The 24467-nt window shown below is 40.6% G+C and overlaps 1 protein-coding gene across 4 annotated transcripts in view; it reads right to left on the minus strand.

Moving 5' to 3' along the window:
* The window catches only part of KIAA0319L (KIAA0319 like), a 118473-nt gene that overhangs the window by 52183 nt on the left and 41823 nt on the right, over window positions 1–24467 (minus strand). For 3 of the 4 annotated variants that reach the window (XM_047793308.1, XM_047793307.1, XM_047793309.1), the window contains exon 3: window positions 21285–21808. In XM_047793308.1, the coding sequence (XP_047649264.1) occupies window positions 21285–21808 (524 nt within the window). Of the gene's footprint in view, window positions 1–21284; window positions 21809–24467 lie in introns of those variants that run through there. The other variant, XM_047793310.1, reaches the window with a different exon arrangement.

Here is a 24467-nt window from a genome sequence, read left to right on the forward strand (position 1 = left end):
TTCCATAGGTTGTTTTTTTGTTTTTTGTTTTCACTTTAAGGTTTCCTCTGCTGTTCAAAAAAGCTTCTAAGTTTGACTAGGTTCCATTATTTTCATTTCTATTGCTTTAGGAGAATGACCTAAGAAAACATTTGTACTGATGTCAGAGAATGTTCTGCCCATGTTCTCTTCTAGGAGTTTGATGGTGTTTTGTCTTATGTTTAAGTCTTTAAGCCATTTTGAATTTATTTTTGTGCATGGTGTGAGGGGGTGTTCTAGTGTCACTGATTTACATGCAGCTGTCCAGTTTTCCCAGCACCACTTGCTTAAAAGACTATTTTCCATTTTATATTCTTGCTTCCATTGTCAAAGATTAATTGACCATAGGTGTCTGAATTTATTTCTGAGTTCTCTATTCCATTCCATTGGTTTGTATATCTGTTTTGGTACCAATACTACACTGTCCTGATGACTGTAGCTTTTAATACTGTCTTAAGTCTGGGAGAGTTATGCCTCCTGCTTGGTTTTTGTTCTTCAGGATTGCTTTGGCAATTCTGGGTCTTTTATGGTTCCATATATATTTTTGGATTATTTGTTCTAGTTCTGTGAAAAATGTCATGGATTATTTGATAAGGATTGAATTGAACCTGTAGACTGCTTTGGCTAGTATGGCCATTTTAATGACATTAATTCTTCCAAACCAGGAACATGAAATCGCTTCCCATTTATTTGAATCCTCTTTAATTTCCTTGATTAATATTTTACAGTTCTTGGAATATGAGTCTTTTACCTCCTTGGTTAGGTTTACTCCTAGGTATTTAATTTTTGGGAGTGTGATTTTAAAAGGTTTTACATTTTTATATCCATTTTCTATATTTCATTGTTAGTACACAGAAATCCCACCAATTTCTGAATGTTACTCTTGAATCCTGCTACTTTGCTGAATTAATTGATCAGTTTGAGTAGTTTTTGTGTGGAGTCTTTAGGGTTTTCTATATATAGTATCATGTCATCTGCATAGAATGACAATTTTACCTCTTCTCTTCCAATTTGGATACCTTTTATTTCTCTTGTCTGATTGCTGTGGCTAGGACTTGCAACAATATGTTGAATAAAAGTGGTGAGAGTGGGTACCCTTGTCTTGTTCCAGATTTTAGCAGGAAGGTTTTAGCTTTTCTCCATTGAGTATTATATTGGCTGTGGATTTGTCATAATGGCTTTTATTATGTTAAGGTATGTTCCTTCTATACCCACTTTGGTAAGTTTTTATCATGAATGGATATGTTGGATTTGTCAAATGCTTTTTCTGCATATATTGAGATGATCATGTGTTTTTTTTTGTTTGTTTTTTGTTTTGTCTTTTTGTTGTTGTTGTTGTTGTTGTTGTTTGTTGCTATTTCTTGGGCCGCTTCTGCGGCATATGGAGGTTCCCAGGCTAGGGGTCGAATCAGAGCTGTAGCCACTGGCCTACGCCAGAGCCACAGCAACTCGGGATCCGAGCCGCGTCTGCAACCTACACCACAGCTCACGGCAACGCCGGATCGTTAACCCACTGAGCAAGGGCAGGGATCGAACCCGCAACCTCATGGTTCCTAGTCGGATTCGTTAACCACTGCGCCACAACGGGAACTCCAATCATGTGGTTTTTGACTTTTGTTATGTGATGTATGACACTGATTGACTTGCGTATGCTTAACTATCCTTGTGAACTTGGGATGAATCTCACTTGGTCATGGTATATGATCTTTTTTATGTGTTGTTGGATTCAGTTGGCTAAAATTTGGTTGAGAATTTTTGCGTCTATATCCATCAAAGATATTGGCCTGTAACATTCTTTTCTGGTAGTATCTTTGTCTGGTTTTGGTATTAGGGTGATGGTGGTTTCATAGGATATCATTCGGATTATTCTTTCATTTTCAACCTTCTAGAAAAGTTTTAAAAAGATGGGTATTAAGTTCTCTGTATGTTTGGTAGAATTCACCTGTGAAGCCATCTGGTCCTGGACTTTTGTTTGTAGGGAGTGTTTTTATTATACATTCAATTTCATTTCTAGTGATCAGTCTGTTCAATTGATCTATTTCTCTTGATTCAGTTTTGGCGAGCTGTATGTCTTTAGGAAGTTGTTCAGTTCTTCTAGGTTGTCAAATTTGTTGGCAAATAATTGTTCATAGTACTTTTTTATGGTTTTCTGTATTTCTGCAGTATCCATTGAGATTTTTTTTTTCATTTCTTTCTATTTGTCTTTTTAGGGCCACAGCCACAGCACATGGAAGTTTCCAGGCTAGGGGTCAAATTGGAGCTGTAGCTGCTGCCCTACACCACAGCCACAGCAATGCCAGATCCGAGCTGCATCTGCAGCCTACACCACAGCTCACAGCAACGCCAGATCCTTAACTCACTGAGCCAGGCCAGGGACCAACCCTGCATTCTCATGGATATTAGTCAGGTTCACTACCGCTGAGCCACAACAGAAAACCCACCTTTTTAATTTATTTTGTTTGAGTTTCCTTCTCTCCTCTTCTTTGGGGGTCTGGCCAGAGGTTTGTCAATTTTGTTTACCCTTTTAAAGAGCCAGCTCTTGGTTTTATTCATTTTTTTTTCTATTGTCTTTTTGAATCTCTATATTTCCCCTCTGATCTTTATGATTTCCTTCTTTGTGCTGACTTTTGTTCTTTTTCTAATACTTTTAGGTAAAGTATTTTAGCTTAAGTTGTTGATTTGAGATTTTTCTTCTTTTTTGAGGAAGGTCTGTATTGCTATGAACTTCCCTCTAAGCACTGCTTTTGCAGCATCCCATAGATTCTATATTCATTATCATTTGTCTCAAGGTATATTTTAATTTCCCTCTTGATTTCCTCATTGGCCCATTGGTTTTTTTTTTTAGTAGCATTGTGTCTAGTTTCCATGTAGTCAGTTTCTCCTCCTTTCTTTTCCTATGATTGATTTCTAGTTTCATGCCATTGTGGTCAGAGAAGATACTTGAAATAATTTCTATACTCTTACATTGGCAGAGGTTAGTTTTGTGCCCCAGTATGTGGTCAATCCTTGAGAATGTTCCATGTGCACTTGAAAAGAATGTATATTCTGATTTTTTTTTTTTTTGATGATGTAAGGTCCTGAAAACATCAATTAAGTCTACTTCTCTATTGTGTCATTTAGGATCTCTGTTGCCTTGGCGATTTTCTGTCCAGAGAGTTAAAGTCTCCTACTATTATTGTATTCCCATCAATTTCTCCTGTTAATGTCTGTTAGCATCTGTTGTATGTATTTGGGTGCTTCTATATTAGGGGCATATATATTAACAAGTGAATATCCTCTTCTTGAATGGATCCTTTTATTATTAAATAGTATCCTTCTTTGTTTTTCTTTATGGCCTTTGTTTTAAAGTCACTTTGTATGATATGACTATTTCAACTCCTGCTTTCTTGTCTTTTCCATTCACCTGAAATATCTTTTTTGTTCCCCTCACTTTCAATTTATAAGTGTCCTTTGCCCTAAGGTGAGTCTCTTGTAGATAGCATACTGTAGGCCCTTCTTTTTTCATCCAGTCTGCTATTCTACCTATGTCTTTTCATTGGAGCATTCAGTCCATTGACATTTAAGGTAATTACTGATAAAGATGTATTTACTGCCACTTTAAACCTTGTTTTCCAGTTGAGTCTATGTTTCTTTTTTGTTCTTTTCTTTTTTTGGTTGAATGATTTCCTTTTATCTTATGCTTGTGTCCTCTTTTTAGTTTTTCTGTGTATTCTTTGGATTTGCAGTTGCCCCGTTTTTCTATGTTAACCCGTCCCTATATCTCCTTGCTTTACCCTGATAGTCATACATGCTTTTAAAAAAAAAATCTAGATTTTCTTATTTTCCTTACCCACATTTTATGATTTTGAAGTTTTTTCCTAGCACCTTCACATTTATCCTTTTACTGTTCTTTTTGTGTTTATTGTTGCTTTTACAATAGATTTTTCCCCGTTTTAGATCTGTATACTGGCTTATTTAAGTGATTACTTTCCCATTGTGATAATGAGTTTATTTAGTATTGCTGTACTCTTGCAGTTTTTGTTGAAGAAATTCTTTATTTCTCCTATGATGATATTCTTTCTGCGTAGAGTATCCTAGGCTGCAAATTCTTCCTTTTTAGAACTGAATATATCTTGCCACTCTCTTTTGGCCTATAGTGTTTCTGTAGAGAAATCAGCTGCTAGACTTAGGGGTGTTCCCTTATAATTAACTGTTTTTCTCTTGCTGCCTTCAGAATCTTCTTTAACTTTTGCCATTTTTATTATAATTTGTCTTGGTGTGGGCCTGTTAGGGTTCAACGTGTTTGGGGCCCTCTGTGGGCCTCTTGGTATCTGTTTCCTTTAGATTTGGAAAGTTTTCAGCTATAATTTCTTCAAATATATTTTCAATCCCCTTTTTCTCCTTCTGGAATCCATATTATGCATAGATTGGCCTGCTTTATATTGTCCCATAGACCTCTTATGTTGCTTTCATGTGTTTTTCACTTGGTGTGCTGTCTGCTGTCCTGATTGGGTGATTTCCATTATTCTATCTTCCAAGTCACTAAATCATTCCTCTGCATTATTAATTACGCTCTTCAGTGTCTTTAACTCAGCTTATGTCTCTGCAAATGAATTTTCTTATTTTTCTTGGCTACTCCTTATATTTTCTAGTTCCTTTCTAAAGTAATCTGCATCTATCTGTTCATATCCACTCTTAGATCCTTCATACTTACTCTTAATTCCTTCAGTAGTTCCACTATCTCTTTTTTGAACTCAGTGTCTGTCAGAATGCAGAGGTCTGTTTCATTGTTTGCTCCTTCGGGGGAATTCTCCTTTTCTTTTAACTGGGAATAGTTCCTGAGCTTCTTCATCTTGCTTATTTTTTTCTTATTCTATGAGTCTAGGGAAAGAAACTGCCCTAGTCTTGGAGGGCTATTTATATGCAAAAGTAGCCCTGGGTACTTTGTGAGGGAGGGCTTACTATTTATTTTTGGTGTGAGGGCTGCTTTGGGTTTGGATACTTTCTGTCTCTTGCCTCACTGGGTGCAGGCTGTTATACCCATGATACGGTGCTGCATGTGCTTGCAGGTAGATGGAGGCGATGGGCAGAGTTAATAGCCAGTGCCTGGTTGCTGGGCCCTTGACAGTGGCAAGGACCTGCAGGAAGGTGGCACAGGCTGCTACTAGGTGCAGGACTCTAGGAAGTGGCAGTGACCCACAGGCAGGTATAGGTGGCCCCTGGAGGATTTGGCAGTGGCAACAGCAGGGCATATATGTTCCCAGGGAGGTGAGAGCAACAATAGGTGGTGCTTGGTTGCAGTGCCCTCCTCTGTGTTGACCTCTGAGGTGACTGGGGTCACAGGTGATCTCTGTTAGTGGACCCCGAGTGGTGATGGGCCACATCCACCTCTGGAGTCTCAGATGGTTTGTCCCCACCACCTGTAGACCACACAAAAGGCACCCCATCATGTTTAACCCACACAGAGGCACTGCCACCTGCAGCCTGCAGAAGAGGGGCCCATCTCCCATAGCCCATGCAAGAGGTGCCTTACCAGCCCATCGCCCCACCCTCCAAGAGTCTGAGTGTGCGCAGATTAAGATACTCCTATGGCAGTCTGCTCCTCCTCCTCTTGCCCTCCCCAATAATGGCACCTTGCTTCTCCCTGGGCCCAGACCTCCTTCTGGGTTCCCTTGGCTGCAGGGCTCTGCTCCCCAGCTTTTAGCACACTGCTCCCTAGCCCCTCAGGCTGTCTCCACACAGCCAACCCTGGCCCTCTCCCAGAACTGACCTACAGAGCCTAAGTCTCGGCACCCAACACCCTCCCGAGCGTCTCAGGCTATGGTGTCCTGGGAGGTGGTACGGATGGCCTGTGTGGCTCTCTGCTTTGCCGTCCTCAGTCCAGCTGCTAAGCTTTTCTCTGAGGCTTTGAGGTCTCTCCATCTCAGCTGATCTCCCTGTCAGATGGGTGGCTTCCCATGGTGTGGGTTCCCTTCCTCTTTTACAGCTTCCTCTCAGGAGTGCTAGTCCCATCCTGATTTCTTTCTCTCTTTTTTTCCTTTTGTTCTACCCAGTTATGTGGAGGGTTTCTTGCCCTCTATGGAGGTTTAAGGTCTTCTGCCAGAGTTCGTCAGCAGATGTTCTGTGCGAATTGTTCTGCATGTAGATTTTTTGTTGTTGTTGCGTTTGTGGGACAAGGTGAGCACCACATCTTATTCCACCACCATTTTGATCCTGCCTCCTGTGGGCCTATTTCTGTTTTGTATATGTTCATCTTTATCACTTTTTTTAGAATCTACATACAAGCAATATCCTGTGATATTTGTCTTTGGCTGGCTGTCTGGCTTACTTCATTTCGTATTATAATCTTTCGTCCATTAATGTTGCTGCAAATGGCATTATTTCATTCTTTAATGGCTGAGTAACATTACATTGTAAATTCACGTAATAGCTAAATTCACTCAATAGCTCCAGTAGCTTTTATATACATTCCTTGGAATTTTCTAAATACATGATTATACCATCTGTGAATAAAGGCAGTTTTGCTTCTTTATTTCCAGTTTGTATTCCTTAAATTTCTTTTTCTTGCATTATCACAATGGCAAGAACCTGTAGTATAACATTTAATGAATGTAGTTAGAGCCCCTATTTGCTGAGCAATTCTTATATCATATTCCTTTAATCTATGAACATAGATTCTTTTACATTTTTAAGTGTATTTTTCACTTAAGCCTATTTTTAAAAACTGCATTGAAGTATCTGTTAAATGTAATAGGTGATCCACTCAGAATTCATTTCTATAGATTATTTTTATCCCCTGAGCATGGGTCACACTTTCCGACTCTTTTTTTACAAGTCTCATAATATCTGGTTAAAAATTGGAAATTTTATTTATTTATTTATTGACTGCATCCAAGGCATGAGGAAGTTTCCAGGCCAGGGATCAAATCCATCCACAGCAGTGACAACACCAGATCCTTAGTCTGCTAGGCCACCAGGTAACTCTGAAAATTGGAAATTTTCTATAATATATTATAGAAGCTCTGGGTTCTATTTTTTTATTGTTGTTGTTTGGTTGGGGCTTTTTTTTTTTTTTTGGATGGGCTGTTGATTATTTTTAATAACTTCCCTGTACTTAAATTGCAGAAATGGACTTCCTCAGAGTACACTGCCACCGATGTCTCTGCTCAGTTTTTTTATTCTTTTTAGGGCCACACCTGCAGCATATGTAAATATGCCACGGAACACCAGATTTGAGCCACATCTGTGACCTACACCGCAGCTTACAGCAATGCCAGATCCTAACCCACTGAGCAAGGCCAGAGATCAAACTCACATCCTCACAAGGAAAATGTCCTTAACCAGCTGAGCCACAATAGGAACTCCCATTAATTTCTATTTTTATTTTAGCCTGGCTTCCTAGGTATTACTCCTGTATCTACATAGTTTTGCATTAAGTCAATGGTTTAGACAGAGGTCACTTAAAGGCCTTGAACCCATAAAACTTCAACCTCTGCCTATCCATCTGTGCGTTGCTTGGGGGAGGGCATTCAATGCTGCAACCAAGTCCCAAGCCTCCCCTGCCTTTTTTTTTTTTTGGCCACACTCACAGCATGCAGAAGTTCCTGGGCCAGGAATGAAATCCTTGCCACAGCAATGATTCAAGCCACTGAAGTGACAACACTGGAACCTTAATCCATATGGAACTCCTGATTTTTATTTTTTTACCAGGCTTTCTTGGGTCCCTCTCATATATGCAAGTAGTTTCACAGTCGGCCAGGAAATGTGGAGAGCTTATCTTAGCCCTTCTATGGCTCTCTTATTTTCAAGACCTTCCCATTAAGTTTCTGGCAGGTCCATCACTCACTTACACCAACAGGCACTGCAACCTCAGGCTAGCAAACTGTGGATTCAATCCATTCACTCCCAACCAAGTTTGCCACTTTTAGTTGACAAAGCCATATGTTTTCACTCTCTGACCCAAATCAAGTCCATCCCATTTGGAAGGAAAGTTCCTAGCAAGTTTTCATGTCTAGCCGCACATCTGTAAGAGTACATGTCTTGTCACCTGAACTGGGATAACAGGAGAAGCCCCAAGAAGACAACTACAGACTCCCACTGTACTTGCTCAAAGTCTTACCAGCTTTCCAAGAGGAAATACTCCTAAATTCACTTCTGCCTCCACTATATTTCTAGTGGCCTGAAATACTTGTTTTTAACAATACTGTCCAGCTTTACACTTGATTTTACAATGAGAAAATTACAGACTACTTCATGATGCCATAGGTGGAAGCTTGCTTCTCTTTTCCCACTTTTTTTTTTCTTTTGTCCTTTTAGGGCCGTGCCCATGGCATATGGAGGTTCTCAGGCTAGGGGTCCAAGCCGAGCTACAGCTGCTGGACTACGCCACAGCCACAGCCACCCCAGACCTGAGCCACGTCTGCAATATACACCATAGCTCATGGCAACGTGGGATCCTTAACCCACTGAGCAATGCCAGAGATCAAACACAGAACCTCATGGTTCCTAGTTGGATTCATTTCCCCTGTGCCATGAAGGGAACTCCTCTTTTCCCATCTTAAAAATTGTTTACTTTTCTCTTTTGACTTAACTGTTCACTTCTCTTTTCTCAACTGTTTACTCAGTAAAATCATTTTCCCTTCATTTCCTTTAGTTCTCTGAACATATTTTGAGATTTTTTTGGCTACTAACTCCAACATCTGAGTCAACTTGGAATCAGTTTCTACTGACTGCTATTTCCCGCTAAGTATGGGTCATTCTTTCCTGTTCCTTTGCATATCTAATAATTTTTGTTTGAATATTAGACATTCTAACATACCTAGTGACTCTGAATTTTACTGTGTAATCTGTGGAACTATTTGCAGTACTTTTCCTAGTGGGTAAGTAACTAGGTGGATTTATTTTGCTTTCCCTGCAATGTGCAGAAATGGTATCTCTTTGTAATTCCTGCAGCTATATTTTTAGCATGGTCCCTTTTAGGTATTCTTGTGAATCTGGTGACTGCCCAAGATTATGGCCACAGATTATATCCATATTTGGGACCTGTTCTGGCTGTGCTTTCTTTAATCTGGAGATTACTTTAATTTATTTATTTATTTATTTATTTATTTATTTATTTATTTATTTATTTTGTCTTTTTGCCTTTTCTTGAGCCGCTCCCTCGGCATATGGAGGTTCCCAGGCTAGGGGTCGAATCGGAGCTGTAGCCGCCAGCCTACGCCAGAGCCACGGCAACGCGGGATCCGAGCCGTGTCTGCGACCTATACCACAGCTCACGGCAACGCCGGACCCTTAACCCACTGAGCGAGGCCAGGGACTGAACCCGAAATCTCACAGTTCCTAGTTGGATTCGTTAACCACTGAGCCACAACGGGAACTCCTGGAGATTACTTTTAATTTTTCAGTCTTAAACTCTGTCCTGATACCTCAAGTAAATAAGACTTCAGATTTTTGCCACATGAATTATACATGGTTGGGCAATGAACTCAGTTTAAAAAGTGGGAAATTCACAGAGCTCACCTGGTTTAGGTTTCTGTCTTTCAAAGACAGAACTCCATCTCTCTGATTTCTGTATCAACCAGACCCTCTGGAATCCCCCCATGTAGGTATAGATTAGACGTTCACCCAGGAATTTTAGTGGAGTTTATAGTGAGGTCATGGATTTTACCCTCTGCTGTGTTTACCCCTCTTATTTTGTTTTTTTTCCTTTCAAGGGCCCCTCCCCTTAAATTTCCAAGTAATTTTTCTATTACTTGGACTCTATTCTTTGCTACTACAAGAAAGTAAGGCTGATGCTTCCCACTACCACTTTCCTCTACTGCGGGAGATGATGAATGCCCTCAGGCAAAATTTTTAACCGCCTGCAAACTCACAATTCTTTCCATTTCCAGTTACTGATTTTCAAGAGCAAACTCTCTGATAGCTTTTGTCTGCTTTTGGATACTTTCCAGTCTATTTAAACATTTTTTTACATATTTTATAATTATTATCTGTAAGAAGGTTCAAGAGACTGCTTTACTCTGCCAACATTACTGGAAATTTCCCCTGTGGGATGGATTTTAAAATATTAAGAATTTAATATTTGTGAAGCTGAAATGCATCTGGGGCTTGGGGACAAGAATCTAAAATGGCTCCCATGTATCTGATTTGAGTGAGGGACAAACTATAGTGATGTCATCAAAACTAACATAAGCTCTCCCTGGCGGTACAGCAAGTTAAGGATCTGGCATTGTCACTGCTGTGACGTGGCTTCAATCCCTTCAGCATGCTGTGGGCATGCCCCCCCCCCCCCCGACCAAAATAAATAAATAAATAAAAACTAAGATAGACTACAAAGGAGCAGTTTTAAGAATGTAACAGGCAGGAGTTCCCATGGTGGGTCAGTGGTAACAAATCTGACCAGTATCCATGAGGATGTAGGTTCGATCCCTGGCCTTGCTCAGTGGGTTAGGGATCTGGCATTTGCAGTGAGTTGTGGTGTAGGCTGCAGACACAGCTCGGATTCCACATTGCTGTGGCCGTGATGTAGGCTAGCAGCTACAGCTCCAATTCAGTCTTTAGCCTGGGAACTTTCATATGCCACGAGTGCAGCTCTCACAAGACAAAAAAAAAAAAAAAAAAAAAGAATTTAACAGCCAAGTTACGTTTTAGACATACTGAATCTGAAGTACCTCTGGGAAATTCAAATAGAGACTCAGACTTGGAATCAAATTCCTAAAGATAGAAGCTGAAGCCATAGGAGAACACATGCTGAGAGAAATTAAAGATGACTTAAACAAATAGAAAGATATACTGTGTTCATAGATCAGTAGACAGTAGACTCGCTATTATTACTAGGCTATGAATGCTCCCCAAATTGATCTTCAGCTTTAACATAACCTCAATCAAAATCCCAGAAGGCTTTTTAAAAAGCAATTGACAAGATTCTAAAATTTACATGGAAATATAAAGGACTTATAAGAGCCAAAACAATTTTGTTAACAAAGAACAAAGCTGTAAGATTTATGTTATCTGATATAAAGACGTATTATTATTGCAAAGCTATAGTTAGTAGGAGAGTATAGTGCTGATGTTAATGTAGACAAACCGGTGGAAACAGTGTCCAGAAATAGATTCCTAAAAATATGGTTAACTGATTTCCAATAAAGATTATAAGCAAGTCAGTGGAGAAAGGATGAAAAAAATATGGTGCTAGTACAACTGGATACTCATGTCAAAAGCAAATCACAATCCTTCCATCCATAGCTCTCACCATGTACAAAAAAATTCCAGACCTAAATTTACAACCTAAAGCTATAAAATTTTTAAAAGAAAACTTAGGAGAAATTTTTCTTAGATACAACACCAAAAGTATGATCCATGAAAAAAACTCCAATATACTGGACATCATCAAAATTACTATCTGCTCTTTAAAACGCATTGCTAAGAGAATGGAAAGCAAGTGTCAGACTGAGAGAATATTTGTTAATCACATATCTGACAAATAATTCATATGCAGTGTGTGTATATATGTATATACGCACACAGATATATATATACACACAAATAATTCATATGCAGTATATGTATATATGTATTTATGCACAAAGATGTATATACACACATAGAGACATAATTTCTTTGCAGTGTGTGTGTATATATATATACACACACACACACACACACAGATATATGTATCACACACACACACATATATATACACACACAGATATATATTACACACATACACATATATATACACACACAGATATATATTACACACATACACATGTGTATACCTATATACGGAAAAAGCTCAATTTTTTTAAATGGGGGAAAATAACACTTTACCAAAAACATATGGATGGAAAATAAGCATGTAAAAAGATGTTCAATGTCATTACTAACTGGGGAAATCAAAATCAAAATCATAATGAGGAGTTCCCATTGTGGTGCAGGGGAAACAAATTCAACTAGGAACCACGAGGTTGCAGGTTCGATCCCTGGCCTCGCTCAGTGGGTTAAGGATCCGGCATTGCCGTGAGCTATAGTGTGGGTCGCAGATGTGGCTCAGATCTGGCACTGCTGTGGCTGTGGTGTAGGATGGCAGCTACAGCTCCGATTGGACCCCTAGCCTGGGAACCTCCATATGCCGTGGGTGTGGCTCTGAAAAACAAACAAAAAAACCCACCAATAATGAGATACTATTACACACCTATTAGGACATCTAAAATGAAAAAGACTCACCATACCAAATGTCGGTGAGAATGTAGAACTGGAACTTTCCATTACTAATGGGAATGTAAAACAGCACAACTGTTTGAAAAATAGTTTGGCAGTTTCTTAAAATATTAAATATATACCTATGATATGACCCAGCTATTCTACTCCCAAGTATTTTTCCAAGAGAAATTTAATTATATGTCCATGCAAAAACCACACACATGTTCCCAGCAGATTTATCTATAACCAAAATCTGGAAACAATCAAACATCCATCAAGAGGTAAATAGATATACAAATTATGACATGTCCATACAATGGAATACTATTCAGCAATTAAAAGAAACCAACTACTGGTACATACTACAACAAGGATGAACACCAAGACATTAAAGTGAAAGAATCCAGCCACAAAAGACTACATGATGATTCCATTCATACGGAAAGTCCAGAAAAGGCAAATTTATAGAGACAGCAGATTAGTGGATACTTGTGGCTGGGAGTGGGAGTAGAGATGGCACAAGGGAATTTTTGGGCAAATAAACACAAAGGAAGTTTTGGGAGTTATAGAAATGTTAACTAAGTTGTGGTGAAGATATAAAACTCTATACATTCACTAAAATCACTGAATTGTACACTTAAAAGGGATGAGTTTTATAGTACATAAATTATACCTCAATGAAGTTATTAAAAAGAAGAGTAATATATGTTTCTATTTATTTAAAAATTTCAGGAGTTCCCACCATGGCGGGAACCTTACATAGTGTCTGTGAGGATGCAGGTTTGATCCCAGGCCTCTCTCAGTGAGTTAAGGATCTGGCACTGCCGCAAGCTGCAGCACAGGTTGCAGATATGGCTCAGATCTCCTATTGCTGTGGCTATGGCACAGGCCAGCAGCTGTAGCTCCAATTTTACCCCTAGACTGGGAAATTCCATATGCTGCATGTGCAGCCCCCAAAAGAAAAGGAAAAAAAAAAAAATCTGGAGTTCCCGTCGTGGTGCAGTGGTTAACGAATCCGACTAGGAACCATGAGGTTGCGGGTTCAGTCCCTGCCCTTGCTCAGTGGGTTAACGATCCGGCGTTGCCGTGAGCTGTGGTGTAGGTTGCAGACGCGGCTCGGATCCCGAGTTGCTGTGGCTCTGGTGCAGGCCGGTGGCTACAGCTCCGATTCGACCCCTAGCCTGGGAACCTCCATATGCCGCGGGAGCGGCCCAAGAAATAGCAAAAAGACAAATAAAATAAAATAAAATAAACAGCATGAAAAAAATTTATAAAAAAAAAAAATCTGACTGCAGCAGCTCGGGTCCCTGTAGAGATGCAGGTTCAATCCCTGGCCTGGTGCAGTGTATCAAAGGATCTGGTGTTGCTATGGCTTGGATTCAATCCCTGACCCAGGAACTTCCATATGCCATGGTGCAGCCATTAGATAAAATTAAATTTAGGTTAAATTAAATTAAATTAAATTAAAAGAATACAGAGGAGTTCCCTGGTGGCTCAATGGGTCAAGGATCTGGCATTGTCACTGCTGTAGCTCAGATCGCTGATATGGTGCAGGTTTGATGCCTGGCCTAGGAATTTTTGCATGCCTTGAGTGTCCCAAAAGAATATAGATATATACATACATAAATGTATAACCGAATCACTTTGTTGTACACCTGAAACTAACACAATATTGTACATCAACTATATTTCAATTAAAAAAAAAGATAATCATATAAAAGAACCAGAATATTTAGATTAGAGGAGAAAGTATACAGTTACAGTGGGAAAAAAAAAATAAGAAAAAGGTAGTATGGTTCAGGCATTAATACTTTTGAAAAAGGAAAAGTACAATAGCAGGGATTTTTGCACACCTACACACAACAAGGAAACAGACTGCCCAGTTTTTCTCTCAGTGCCATAAGCCACTCATGTAAGATTAGAATGGTGGGAGTTGGGGAGTTGTCTGGCGAGTGTTTAATAACTATATGTACACAGTTACAGACAGTAAGGGAAGTACCTAGATCACCGAGAGGTAAGAAACCCACACAATCTGTCCAGACCAGGGGGCTGGAAGAGGGCCTAGGACTAAAAAATTTTGGTTGCCTGCTGCTTAGATAACTAAGAATGAGAATTTGGAGAAAACTAGGTCCTGAGAGATTCGAAATTTGTCAGGAAGTAATGGCCAGAAGAATATATGAGCCTTTAGCAAAAATTTCAGAAGGCTAAAGGGTTAAAGGAAATATTTTTAAAACAAAAACCAAAAGAAAGCAATCAAACAAAAAACTCTGAAAAACAAAATAAAACAAAAGCATAGATGAAGAGAAAAAGAACTGCTTGGGTTTCTGTCCTTGGTCATGCAAGGCTCTTCTCTGTTGCTGCCCACATACAGAGCTTCTAATAAGAGGTAAGTTCTGACCTTCTGTAGAGGTGCTAAAAGGCAGCAGGGAGGTGTCCAAGGGCTTGGCTCATTTATCTTTCTCAGTCATTTGTTCCATAGAAAGCCAGTGGCCTGCAGGGGCTAAAATGCTGTAATAGTGACTGGAAACAAGGTGATGCTGGTAAAGAAAGGAGCACCTCAGTCTTTCTAAAGTCAAACCTTTTATGTGGGGATACCTAATTGAACCTTTATTCCCTGGGCTCCAAGAGAACACCCCTTTCACAAGCAGGATTGGCAGCAATTAATTGTAGTGGCCGAACTACTTGTCTACAAATGTTCCAATACCCAGTTAACAAGCCTTCTGCTCCTCCTGCCAACAATTCAAAGGTTTGCGGTATAGAAAGGATGAAGTACTTAAACCAAGCAATACAAGCTCTTCCTTCTCTAAGTTGAGAAAGGAGAATAAATTGGTGACACTTCTTTCCACTTCTGAAATTGCTAAAGGTCCACATACCTGCTTGTGGATGCAATATATATATATATATATGTATATGTGTGTTTGTGTGTATTCTCAAAAAATTGAAAACTGCTACGTGACAACCTCATGCCTTTGTAGCTCTGCAGGCATTTCAGGCAAGACTAGAGTAATTTATGATACAATTTCTTCCTCCTTTGGATATAGAGTTGCTTGACATCTCTTAGTGAAAACAGTACAAACTAAAAACTATTGCCGCTAGCCAGTCATCCCTAATTAGGAGATCTGCAATGCGTACATTTCTCTTACTTTCCCTAGTGTATTAAGCAGAAGTTTGAACCCATTTTTCAGCAATGCTTGTAGTTCCCAATATGTGATGCCAAACTATGTAATGCCTCTATGCAACACTGCCCTCTCCCACTCTTAGGGCTCATAGTTCAAGTTCGATAGTCTTCCCCCCATTTTCACCCACTCTCCATGTCAGATCATAAAGCCTAAGATCCTATTCTCTAGCAGCAATTTATTGCCACTGCCTACAATGGGTGAGCAACTAGGGAAAACAAAAACAATAACAAAAACCTACCTAGCCAACACAACCTCAGAATCTTCCCTCCAATATACACTTGAATTCTATGAGGCCTGAGGTTGAGTTTTCACCATCTTCCAGAAGCTTCTTAGGCCTATATCTACCGAAGTTCTTTTTTTTTTTTTTTTTTTTTTTCTGTTTAGGGCAGGTACAGCACGTGGAAGTTCCCAGGCTAGGGGTCAAACCAGAGCTGTATCTGCTGGCCTACACCATAGCCACAGCAACACAGGATCCAAGCTGCGTCTGCCACCTATACCACAGCTCATGGCAACACCAGATCCTTAACCCACTGAGGGGGAACAGGGATCGAACCCGCATCCTCATGGATATTAGTTGGGTTCCTTAGTGCTGAGCTACAACAGGAACTCCCAAAGTTCTAATTTTACTGGTCTAACTTTATTCTCCTGTTGTGTGCTAGAGCCAGCTCATAAGCTGACTATGCCCATTTCTGTCAACTCTGTGTTCAGTGACTTCATGTTGGTAGCTTGAAACTGGTCATAATGGTAGTATTTATACCATGAAAATTGGCAGTGTCTACGATTGAGGGCTTGACTTTTTCTGGGTGAAAACCCAGTTGTTAAACATTTACCACACCAAAATGCTATCCCAACAATGACCTATACTTTCTCTCCTTTAAAACCCAACTTCCTTTTTTCCTTCCAAAAATTCCATTGAAGTATCTGGAACTTCTATTCCATTACTGGAAAAGTCCCAAATGCTCAGTCATGTCATGCTTTGTTCCCTATATCTTCTGCAGGGCAGGATACATAATTTTTAGGATCTGGTACAAAATGAAGTGTGGGGTCCCTTGTTCAAAAATTAAGAATTTTAAGAAGTTCCCATCATGGATCAGTGGTGATGAACCCAACTATTATCCATGAAAACTCGGGTTTGATCCTTGGCCTTGCTCAGTGGGTTAAGGATCCAGCATTGCCATGAGCTGTAGTGTAGGTCGCAGATGAGGCTCAGATCTTGTGTTGCTGTGGCCATGGTGTATGCCAGCAGCTACAGCTCTGATTCAAACCACTAGCCTGGGAACTTCCGCACGCCTCAGGTGCAGCCCTAAAAAGACCAAAAAATAAATAAATAAATAAATAATGACAGCAGAGCATTAGGTCAAGAACAAGCCCTTTCTGGGAGTTCCTGATGGTCTAGTTGGTTAGGACTTGGTGCGTTCAACGCTGTGGCCTAGATTCAATTCCTGGTCTGGGAACTGAGATCCAGACATCAAGCCGCTATACACCATGGCCAAAAATAAAATAACAAGGCCTTTCTGAGGATGGGTACTACAGAGGTCACATGCCCATAAAGTGGTCTCCGACCACCTACTCTTAATTGTAAGCTTGCCCTCTCCCCTGGGGATACTGTTTCTAACGTACCTCTGCAATACAAAGGCCAGCTTATTCTCCCATATTTCAAGATTAAAGGTGGGTTGCTATTTTGCTCCTCTTCCCAGTGCCCTTTGCAAATCATTACTCTTCTATCTTCTTTGTAAAAAAAAAAAAAAAAAAAAAAACTCTTTTCCTTTGCTATCTTGCTGCACTATAATTCAACTTTCATCATAGCTGTCATCTTCCAACTTACTCATTACTCCTCCTATTTTACTGATGGCTTTGACATCTGGCTCTTAAAATTCCTCTTCACTGCAAGTCCTTGACTCAAGTGTAAGAGGAATAAGAGGACAGACACTGGATAGAATGAGACTTCCTGGGTTGAAGTCTTGGTACTACCATATAGTAGGTATGTTGCCTTGGCCATGTTCCTTAACCTTTCTTTTCCTGAGTTTCCTCATTTATAAAATAAAGATGGTAATAGTACCTCATAGGATTTGTTGTATAGATAAAAGGGTTAATTCATGTAAAGGGCTCATAACGGTAGCTGACACATAGTAGGTATTAATTAAACATTAGCTATTGCTGCTATCATCCTTATTAAAGACTATCTCAATGTCTACATGGATAACTTGTTCAGTATGTTCTTTGAGCTCCTTGTCACCAACAGATATCTTGTCCACTCTACCCCAGCAACTCTCTTCCATAACTTCACCCTAGATCCTGTAATCACCAGAACTTCTACCTTCAAAATCTTTTTTATGTTTTGTTTTGCTTTTCTTTTCAGGGTCGCACCTGGGGCATATGGAAGTTCTCAGGGTAGGGGTTGAATCAGAGCTACAGCTGCCAGCCTACATACACCACAGCCACAATAACTTGGGATCCAAGCTGCATGTGCGAAGTACACCACAGCTTACGGCAACACCAGATCCCCAACCCACTGAGTGAGGCCAGGGATCGAAGCCACGTCCTCATGGATACTAGCTGGATTTGTTTCTGTTGCCCCACAATGGGACTCCCAACCTCCAAAATCTTAAATTCAAATATCCCATATTCTGATAACTACTTCCTATCCATTCTACACATTTACCTGTGCCCCTATATCTGCTTTCTCTCACTGAAACCTCTGAATGTCAGACTCCTCTACTGCATCTCTGTCACCCCTTCCTGCCTTTGCCTCTTTTTCTTTCTTCTTATACTCTCCTTTTTATCCACTCTCTTGACAACAACCTGTCTTCACGCCCCAATTTCCTTCTATACAAAACTGGCAAGGTTCTAATCACGGATGAATCAAACTATCAGCCTTCTTGAAAGGGTTGCTGAGAGCTACTGAGAAGAATCATACAACTATAAAGATCAGTGCCACTGTTGTAAATTCAGTCTCCATCTTCAATGCTATCCAGAAGTGTTCCATCTTCTACCCCTTACAATGGTCATTTCAGACCTTTACACTCTCAAAACCTCTCATTTTCCTGCCTATTACCTATCTACCCCCACTTCACCTTCTTTCTAAAGGTGTGGTGGTTCTCTTGCCTGAAGAGCCTCCTATTTGATTGTTCCATGTACATTCTTGTACTCCTTCTACTCTCAGTAAATGATCTATCCCATTTGTTTCAGAAAAAACAAGAATGTGATCAGAACTACCAAAATTTCCTTCTAATGAGCCTAAAAGCCCATCTTAGCTGCATCTATATCCAACCATTTCTTTCTTCTTATCACAATGAAGGAGATGTCTCTCCTTCTGCTTAAGGTTAATCTTGTACTCTTTGCTCTGGATTCTAACCCACCTGGCCTATAAGGAGTTGTTCTTAAAAGGTGGTTTCCAGACTATCAGCATGGGCATTCCAGGATCTTGTAACAAATGCAAATTCTCAGGCCCCACTCTAGACCTACTGAATCAGAAACTGTAGTTCTGGCCTAGAATCTATTTTTCTCAAGAACTCCAAGTGATTCCGACATTTGTTAAAGTTTGAGAACCTTGGCTCTGAGGGAGTATTTGTCATTTATCCCCTTTCCTGAATCTTCGACTTACTTCTAAAGGTGTGGTGGTTCTCTTGCCTGAAGAGCCTCCTATTTGATCGTTCCAGTACATTCTTGTACTCCTCTAGTCTATTCACCACACAGTAACATATCTAATCATTTCATTCCCTGCTTAAGATAAATACTGATATTTTAAGGTCTCAAGGCTCCACATACTTCTGAAGCCTCTTCTTTCACTACTAGCTCTCTTGCTCTGTTTGCTAAACAAAACCAGTCTCTCTTTACTTCTGAATCTTCCCATGCTCCAGGGCACCTAACAAACTTTGAAATTGTTATTTCTTCTGCCTGAATTATTCTTTGCCTGTTTCTTTTCCTAACTCCTACTTCAAATCTCAGCTTCAACTTTCGTTACTTGGGGAAGCCTAACTTTACCACATAGTCTTGATTAGGACCCTGTTAGACGCTCTTAAGCACTCTATATTTACTCTCTCATAATGTGCATCAAAGTTATAATTATTTAATTACCATAAATTTCATATTTGTTTTCCTTACTAGATTATAAGCTTTGTTAGGACAGGAATCAAATTAATCCTTTTTTTTGGCCGTGCCTGCAGCATGTAGAAATTCCTGGGCCAGGGATCAAACCCATACCACAGCAGTGACCTGAGCTGCTACAGTCACAATACCAGATCCTTAACCTGCTGCACCACAAGGGAATTCTTCCATGTTTATCTTATTTGCTATAATATTTCTAGTGCCTAGCTTTAGTACAGGACCTTGCATAATAAGTGTGCAATAAATATCTGCTGACCGACTGAGCCTTTGCATATACAGGATCTCTCTCCAGAAAGTTTTTTATTTACCTTTGACCCCATAGTAAAATCCTACACTTTCTTCAAGAAGTAAGTTAAACATCTCTGGAAAGTCTTCCTTGCATATACACATCACCTGCCTGCTCAAGGGGATCACTTCTTTTGTGTTCCTATTACACTGGATACATAAATCTACAAATGCAATAATTATACACTACTGTAAATATACACCTTTATGTCTGCATCTCCACTAGACCATAAACTCTAATGGCAATGTCTTGTTTGATTTTATATTTCTTTTTTTTTTCCTTTTTCTTTTTCAGGCCACGCCTGTGACATATGGAAGTTCCCAGGTTAGGGGTCAAATTGGAGTTGCAGGTGCTGACCTACACCCCAGCTATAGCAATGCAGGATCGAAGCTGCATCTGTGACCTGTCACACACTGCAGCAACGCTGGATCCTTAATCCACTGAGTGAGACCAGGGATTGAACCTGTATCCTTGTGGATACTAGTTGGGTTCTTAACCCACTGAGCCACAATGGGAATTCCTTTCATATCTCTAATGCTTAGAAAAATACCCGACATTAATGTTTATGGACATATTAAACCTAATATTATTGTATCTCTAATATTGCACTGAAAAGTTTTTTCTTAATATTAAATCTGTTCATTAGCTGCATGATCAAATTGTTTAACCTCTTCGGGCCTCAGTTTCCTTACTAATGAAACAGGGATAATATTATCTATTCAGAAATACTGCTATGAAAATTAAACAGAATGACACAGTACAACAATTAGCACACATAATGCCTGGCATGTAGAAGCCTCCCCATTCTGGCTTCAACTTGATAGAGACAACTAGGACAAAACAAATACAAAAATAAGTCACAGTAATCAAGGGAGAATGAGCACAGAGTGAGTCATTCCTTTTAATCATTCGCCCAGGAAGATCAACAATGAAGAAACATAATAAGCAGAATAAACTCCACTGGTGGTTTCTCCCTTGGCATACAAAGCTTGGTGAGAATTCAGAGACCTCTTGGCTAATGGCCACATCCGGCTCTCCAGCCCAGCAGGTCAGGTCTTAATCTGTGGTACCAAGCATGGTTACTTCACACTGGAATAGAAACTACCTCTTAAGGAATGTGTTTACAGGCAGGAGATGGAGGATGAAAAGAACTTAACTGCAACCACATCAATCAAATGTTTTGCAATCTGGCAGAAAACATTGCAGAATCATTGATGGAGACTGACACCCACACAACTGCGTTTACCTGTAGCCAAGAACCAGCTTAGAGTAGATAATGAGCAGCTTTCTGCTTTCACCAAAACAATGGTCAGACTTGCCTGGAGTGAACATCTCTAAGGTCAAATTACCCTTGAACATCCGAGCAGCACCCACTAAGATGACACCATGCAGCATTATAGATACACTCCTCAGCCTATAAGAGCTGCCCACAAGCACCAGCTTCATTGCTCACGTGTGCCAAATGCAAAAGCAGATTAAACAGTTTCTGTGCTCCCTATTCATAATATACTTACCTCTGCAGAGCCAGTGGTATTCAGATCATCTGATTCCTTGGAGGCATTCACTTTAGAAGGCTGTGTCACTGCAGCTACTTCTTCACTGGGACTCTCTCTCTTACAAAGCTTCCTGATTAAGCTCTGCTGGCCACTGGAAGATACAGTGGGTCTGAGTGGAGCTCTGGGTAGGCTCTGCCTCCTCTGAGATGTCCTGCTCCAATCTAGCCCCAGAATATGTGGTACATCATCTTCAAGTAGAAAATCTAAATCATCTGCAATTTGGAATTTTTTTAAAAACACCAACATGGAATTGGAAGAGTCTGTCCTAAAAGCCTGGCAGCTCTGGGGCCTGCTGCAGTCTGCCTGAAGGCATATCCCTTCTAACCACCAAAAGGCATGACAGGCAGAGTCCTGGCAGCAGGCAGCCCAACAAGACTGGAAAGATGGGGTTTCTTCAAGAAGCCGGAGGTGATTTTTTCCTCTAGATCTCAGGCCAACTCCAAATTGTGTCTTTGCCTGCTGGCACCTGCTCTCCTTGGCATCTAAAAACAAAGAATGAAAACATTTAAAGATGAAATAAAAACAGAGACTACAGCTCTGTAAAAAGTCCTGAATACTAACATTTGAGGCTATTTGAAGACTGGGTTTTAAGAGGGTGGGAAAGCTGTCTAGTAAGTGGAACAGAAGAAGCAAAAGACAGTGTTTTTTGGCTCAGGATATTTTAGCTTGCAGAATTACTGCTCCACATTCATCACTGGCTCCCCTCCTCAATGAGTCCCTTCCACACAGATCTTTTACACAGACCTCCAGTTCATGAAACAGTAAAACAGGAGTTCCAGTCGTGGCGCAGTGGTTAACAAATCCGACTAGGAACCATGAGGTTGCGGGTTCGGTCCCTGCCCTTGCTCAGTGGGTTAACGATCCAGCGTTGCTGTGAGCTGTGGTGTAGGTTGCAGACGCGGCTCGGATCCCGCGTTGCTGTGGCTCTGGCGTAGGCCAGTGACTACAGCTCCGATTGGACCCCTAGCCTGGGAACCTCCATATGCCGCGGGAGTGGCCCTAGAAATGGCAAAAAGACAAAAAAAAAAAAACAGTAAAATAAAACGAAAGAGCTCTCCTGGTGACGTGTACTGAGGGGCAGAATTTTACCACTTGGCCACCCACTCACCTCTGAGGCATTTCTCAGGGACAATATGAAGACTATGGGGCCAGAAGAGCAGGCTGCTGAAGAAGATGGAATACCTCCCCCAGTGAACTGGCAGCAACATAAACCAAGTACTCCTGACCTCTTGCAGGTTTCAGGTTCATCCATTTTCTAACCAATGGTTTGCCAAAATCAAGTGGTTTTACATATCACAGCATGAACCAGAGCAGTAGTCAAGTATCTCATGATTTTTTTTTTTTTTATGGTCGCATCTGCAGCATATTGAAGTTCCTGGGCCAGGGACTGAATCCAAGCTGCAGCTGTGACCTACACCACAGCTGTAGCAATGCCAGATCCTTTTTTTGTGTGTGTCTTTTGTCTTTTTAGAGCTGCACCTGTGGCATATGGAGGTTCCCAGGCTATGGGTCTAATGAGAGCTGTTGCTGCTGGCCTACGCCATAGCCACAGCAACACTAGATCCAAGCCGTGTCTGTGACCTACATCACAGCTCACAGCAACGCCGGATCCTTAACCCTCTGAGAAAGGCCAGGGATCGAACCTGCAATCTCACGGTTCCTAGTCAGATTCGTTTCTGCTGTGCCACAGCGGGAACTCCGCAATGCCAGATCCTTTTAACCCACTGTGCTGGGCCAGGGATCAAACCTGGACCTCTGCAGCAACCCAAGCCACTACAGTTGGATTCTTAATGCACTATGTCACAGCAGCAACTCCAACATCTCATGATATTTAATCACGACAGATATTCTGCTAGAATGAACTTCCTAATGACAATCCATGTCATGATAAGAAAGAAATAGGGGGGAAAAAAAGGGGGGGGGGGAGTTCCCATCGTGGCACAGTGGAAACAAATCCAACTAGAAACCATGAGGTTGCAGGTTAGATTCCTGGCCTTGCTCAGTGAGTGGTTAAGGATCTGGCGTTGCCATGAGCTGTGGTGTAGGTCGAAGATGCAGCTCAGATTCTGCGTTGCTGTGGCCGTGGTGTAGGTCGGCAGCTGTAGCTCCAATTAGACCACTAGCCTGGGAACCTCTACATGCCACAGGTGCAGCCCTAAAAAGACAAAAAAAAGAAAAAGAAATAGAAGTACAGTGGTGACCTACTGTGGTTAACCTAGATAACATGGTCCAAAATTCCAGCTAATGCTGCTCATGGATAAACTTTTGAGCCACTGAATTTTTTCAGGCACAGTATTGATTTTCCTGAAATATTACCTCGCTTCTATAGATGAAGTAAAATCAAAGCATGTTATAAATTGAAGTTGTTATACAGCATTCATTTTAAGGTCTTAGTTGTATAGCCATGTAACCAACTGTGGTCAGGGTTAACAAAGCAGAACCAGGGAAAGACAAGAAGGTACCTCAGGCATAGAGGCATTCACTCTCAGAGTCATGTAAATGTAGGGTTCATTTACCTGACCTTGAGAGTGTCTCCCTAAGATGACATACCTGAGGTGACTCTCTCTTCACCCAAGCCCTAGCCCTGGGATTATAACATATATTTTAGAATTACATATAGAAAATACATAGTAGAACCAAACTACTGAAGAGCTGGATAATCACGTCTGTATGTATATAACTGAAAAAGGGCTATGACTAACTATGGATAATCAGCCAAAGCCAACTTGACAGCCAGGAAATACTAAATATAAACACTAGTTGACTGTGAGATAAGAGGAAAATAGGCAGGTTTCTGGATTATGGAGTGGGGCAAGCACCAGGGAAGCCAATCTGCCACTATTCTTTAAAGAAAACAGAGAAACATGGGTACCAACCTAAAATCAGACAAGATACTTTAGAGACCAGAAAAAAATCGAACTTCCTCAAGAAAAGATGAAGAAGTAGAAACTATGAAAAAAAAAAAATGAAGCTACCAAGAGCTACAGAAATGCCCCTTATTTCCTCATCTACCTTCCCACACACTAACCAATGGTATAAACCTTGGTAACAGCTGAGTGTAGTGACTTTGTTGAAATCAAATTGTTACATCAATAACTACTGTCAGTTACCTTTTTATCAACTTCCATCATTCCTCTCAGA

Source organism: Phacochoerus africanus, chromosome 8 (assembly GCF_016906955.1).
Source record: "Phacochoerus africanus isolate WHEZ1 chromosome 8, ROS_Pafr_v1, whole genome shotgun sequence".
Taxonomy (NCBI): domain Eukaryota; kingdom Metazoa; phylum Chordata; class Mammalia; order Artiodactyla; family Suidae; genus Phacochoerus; species Phacochoerus africanus.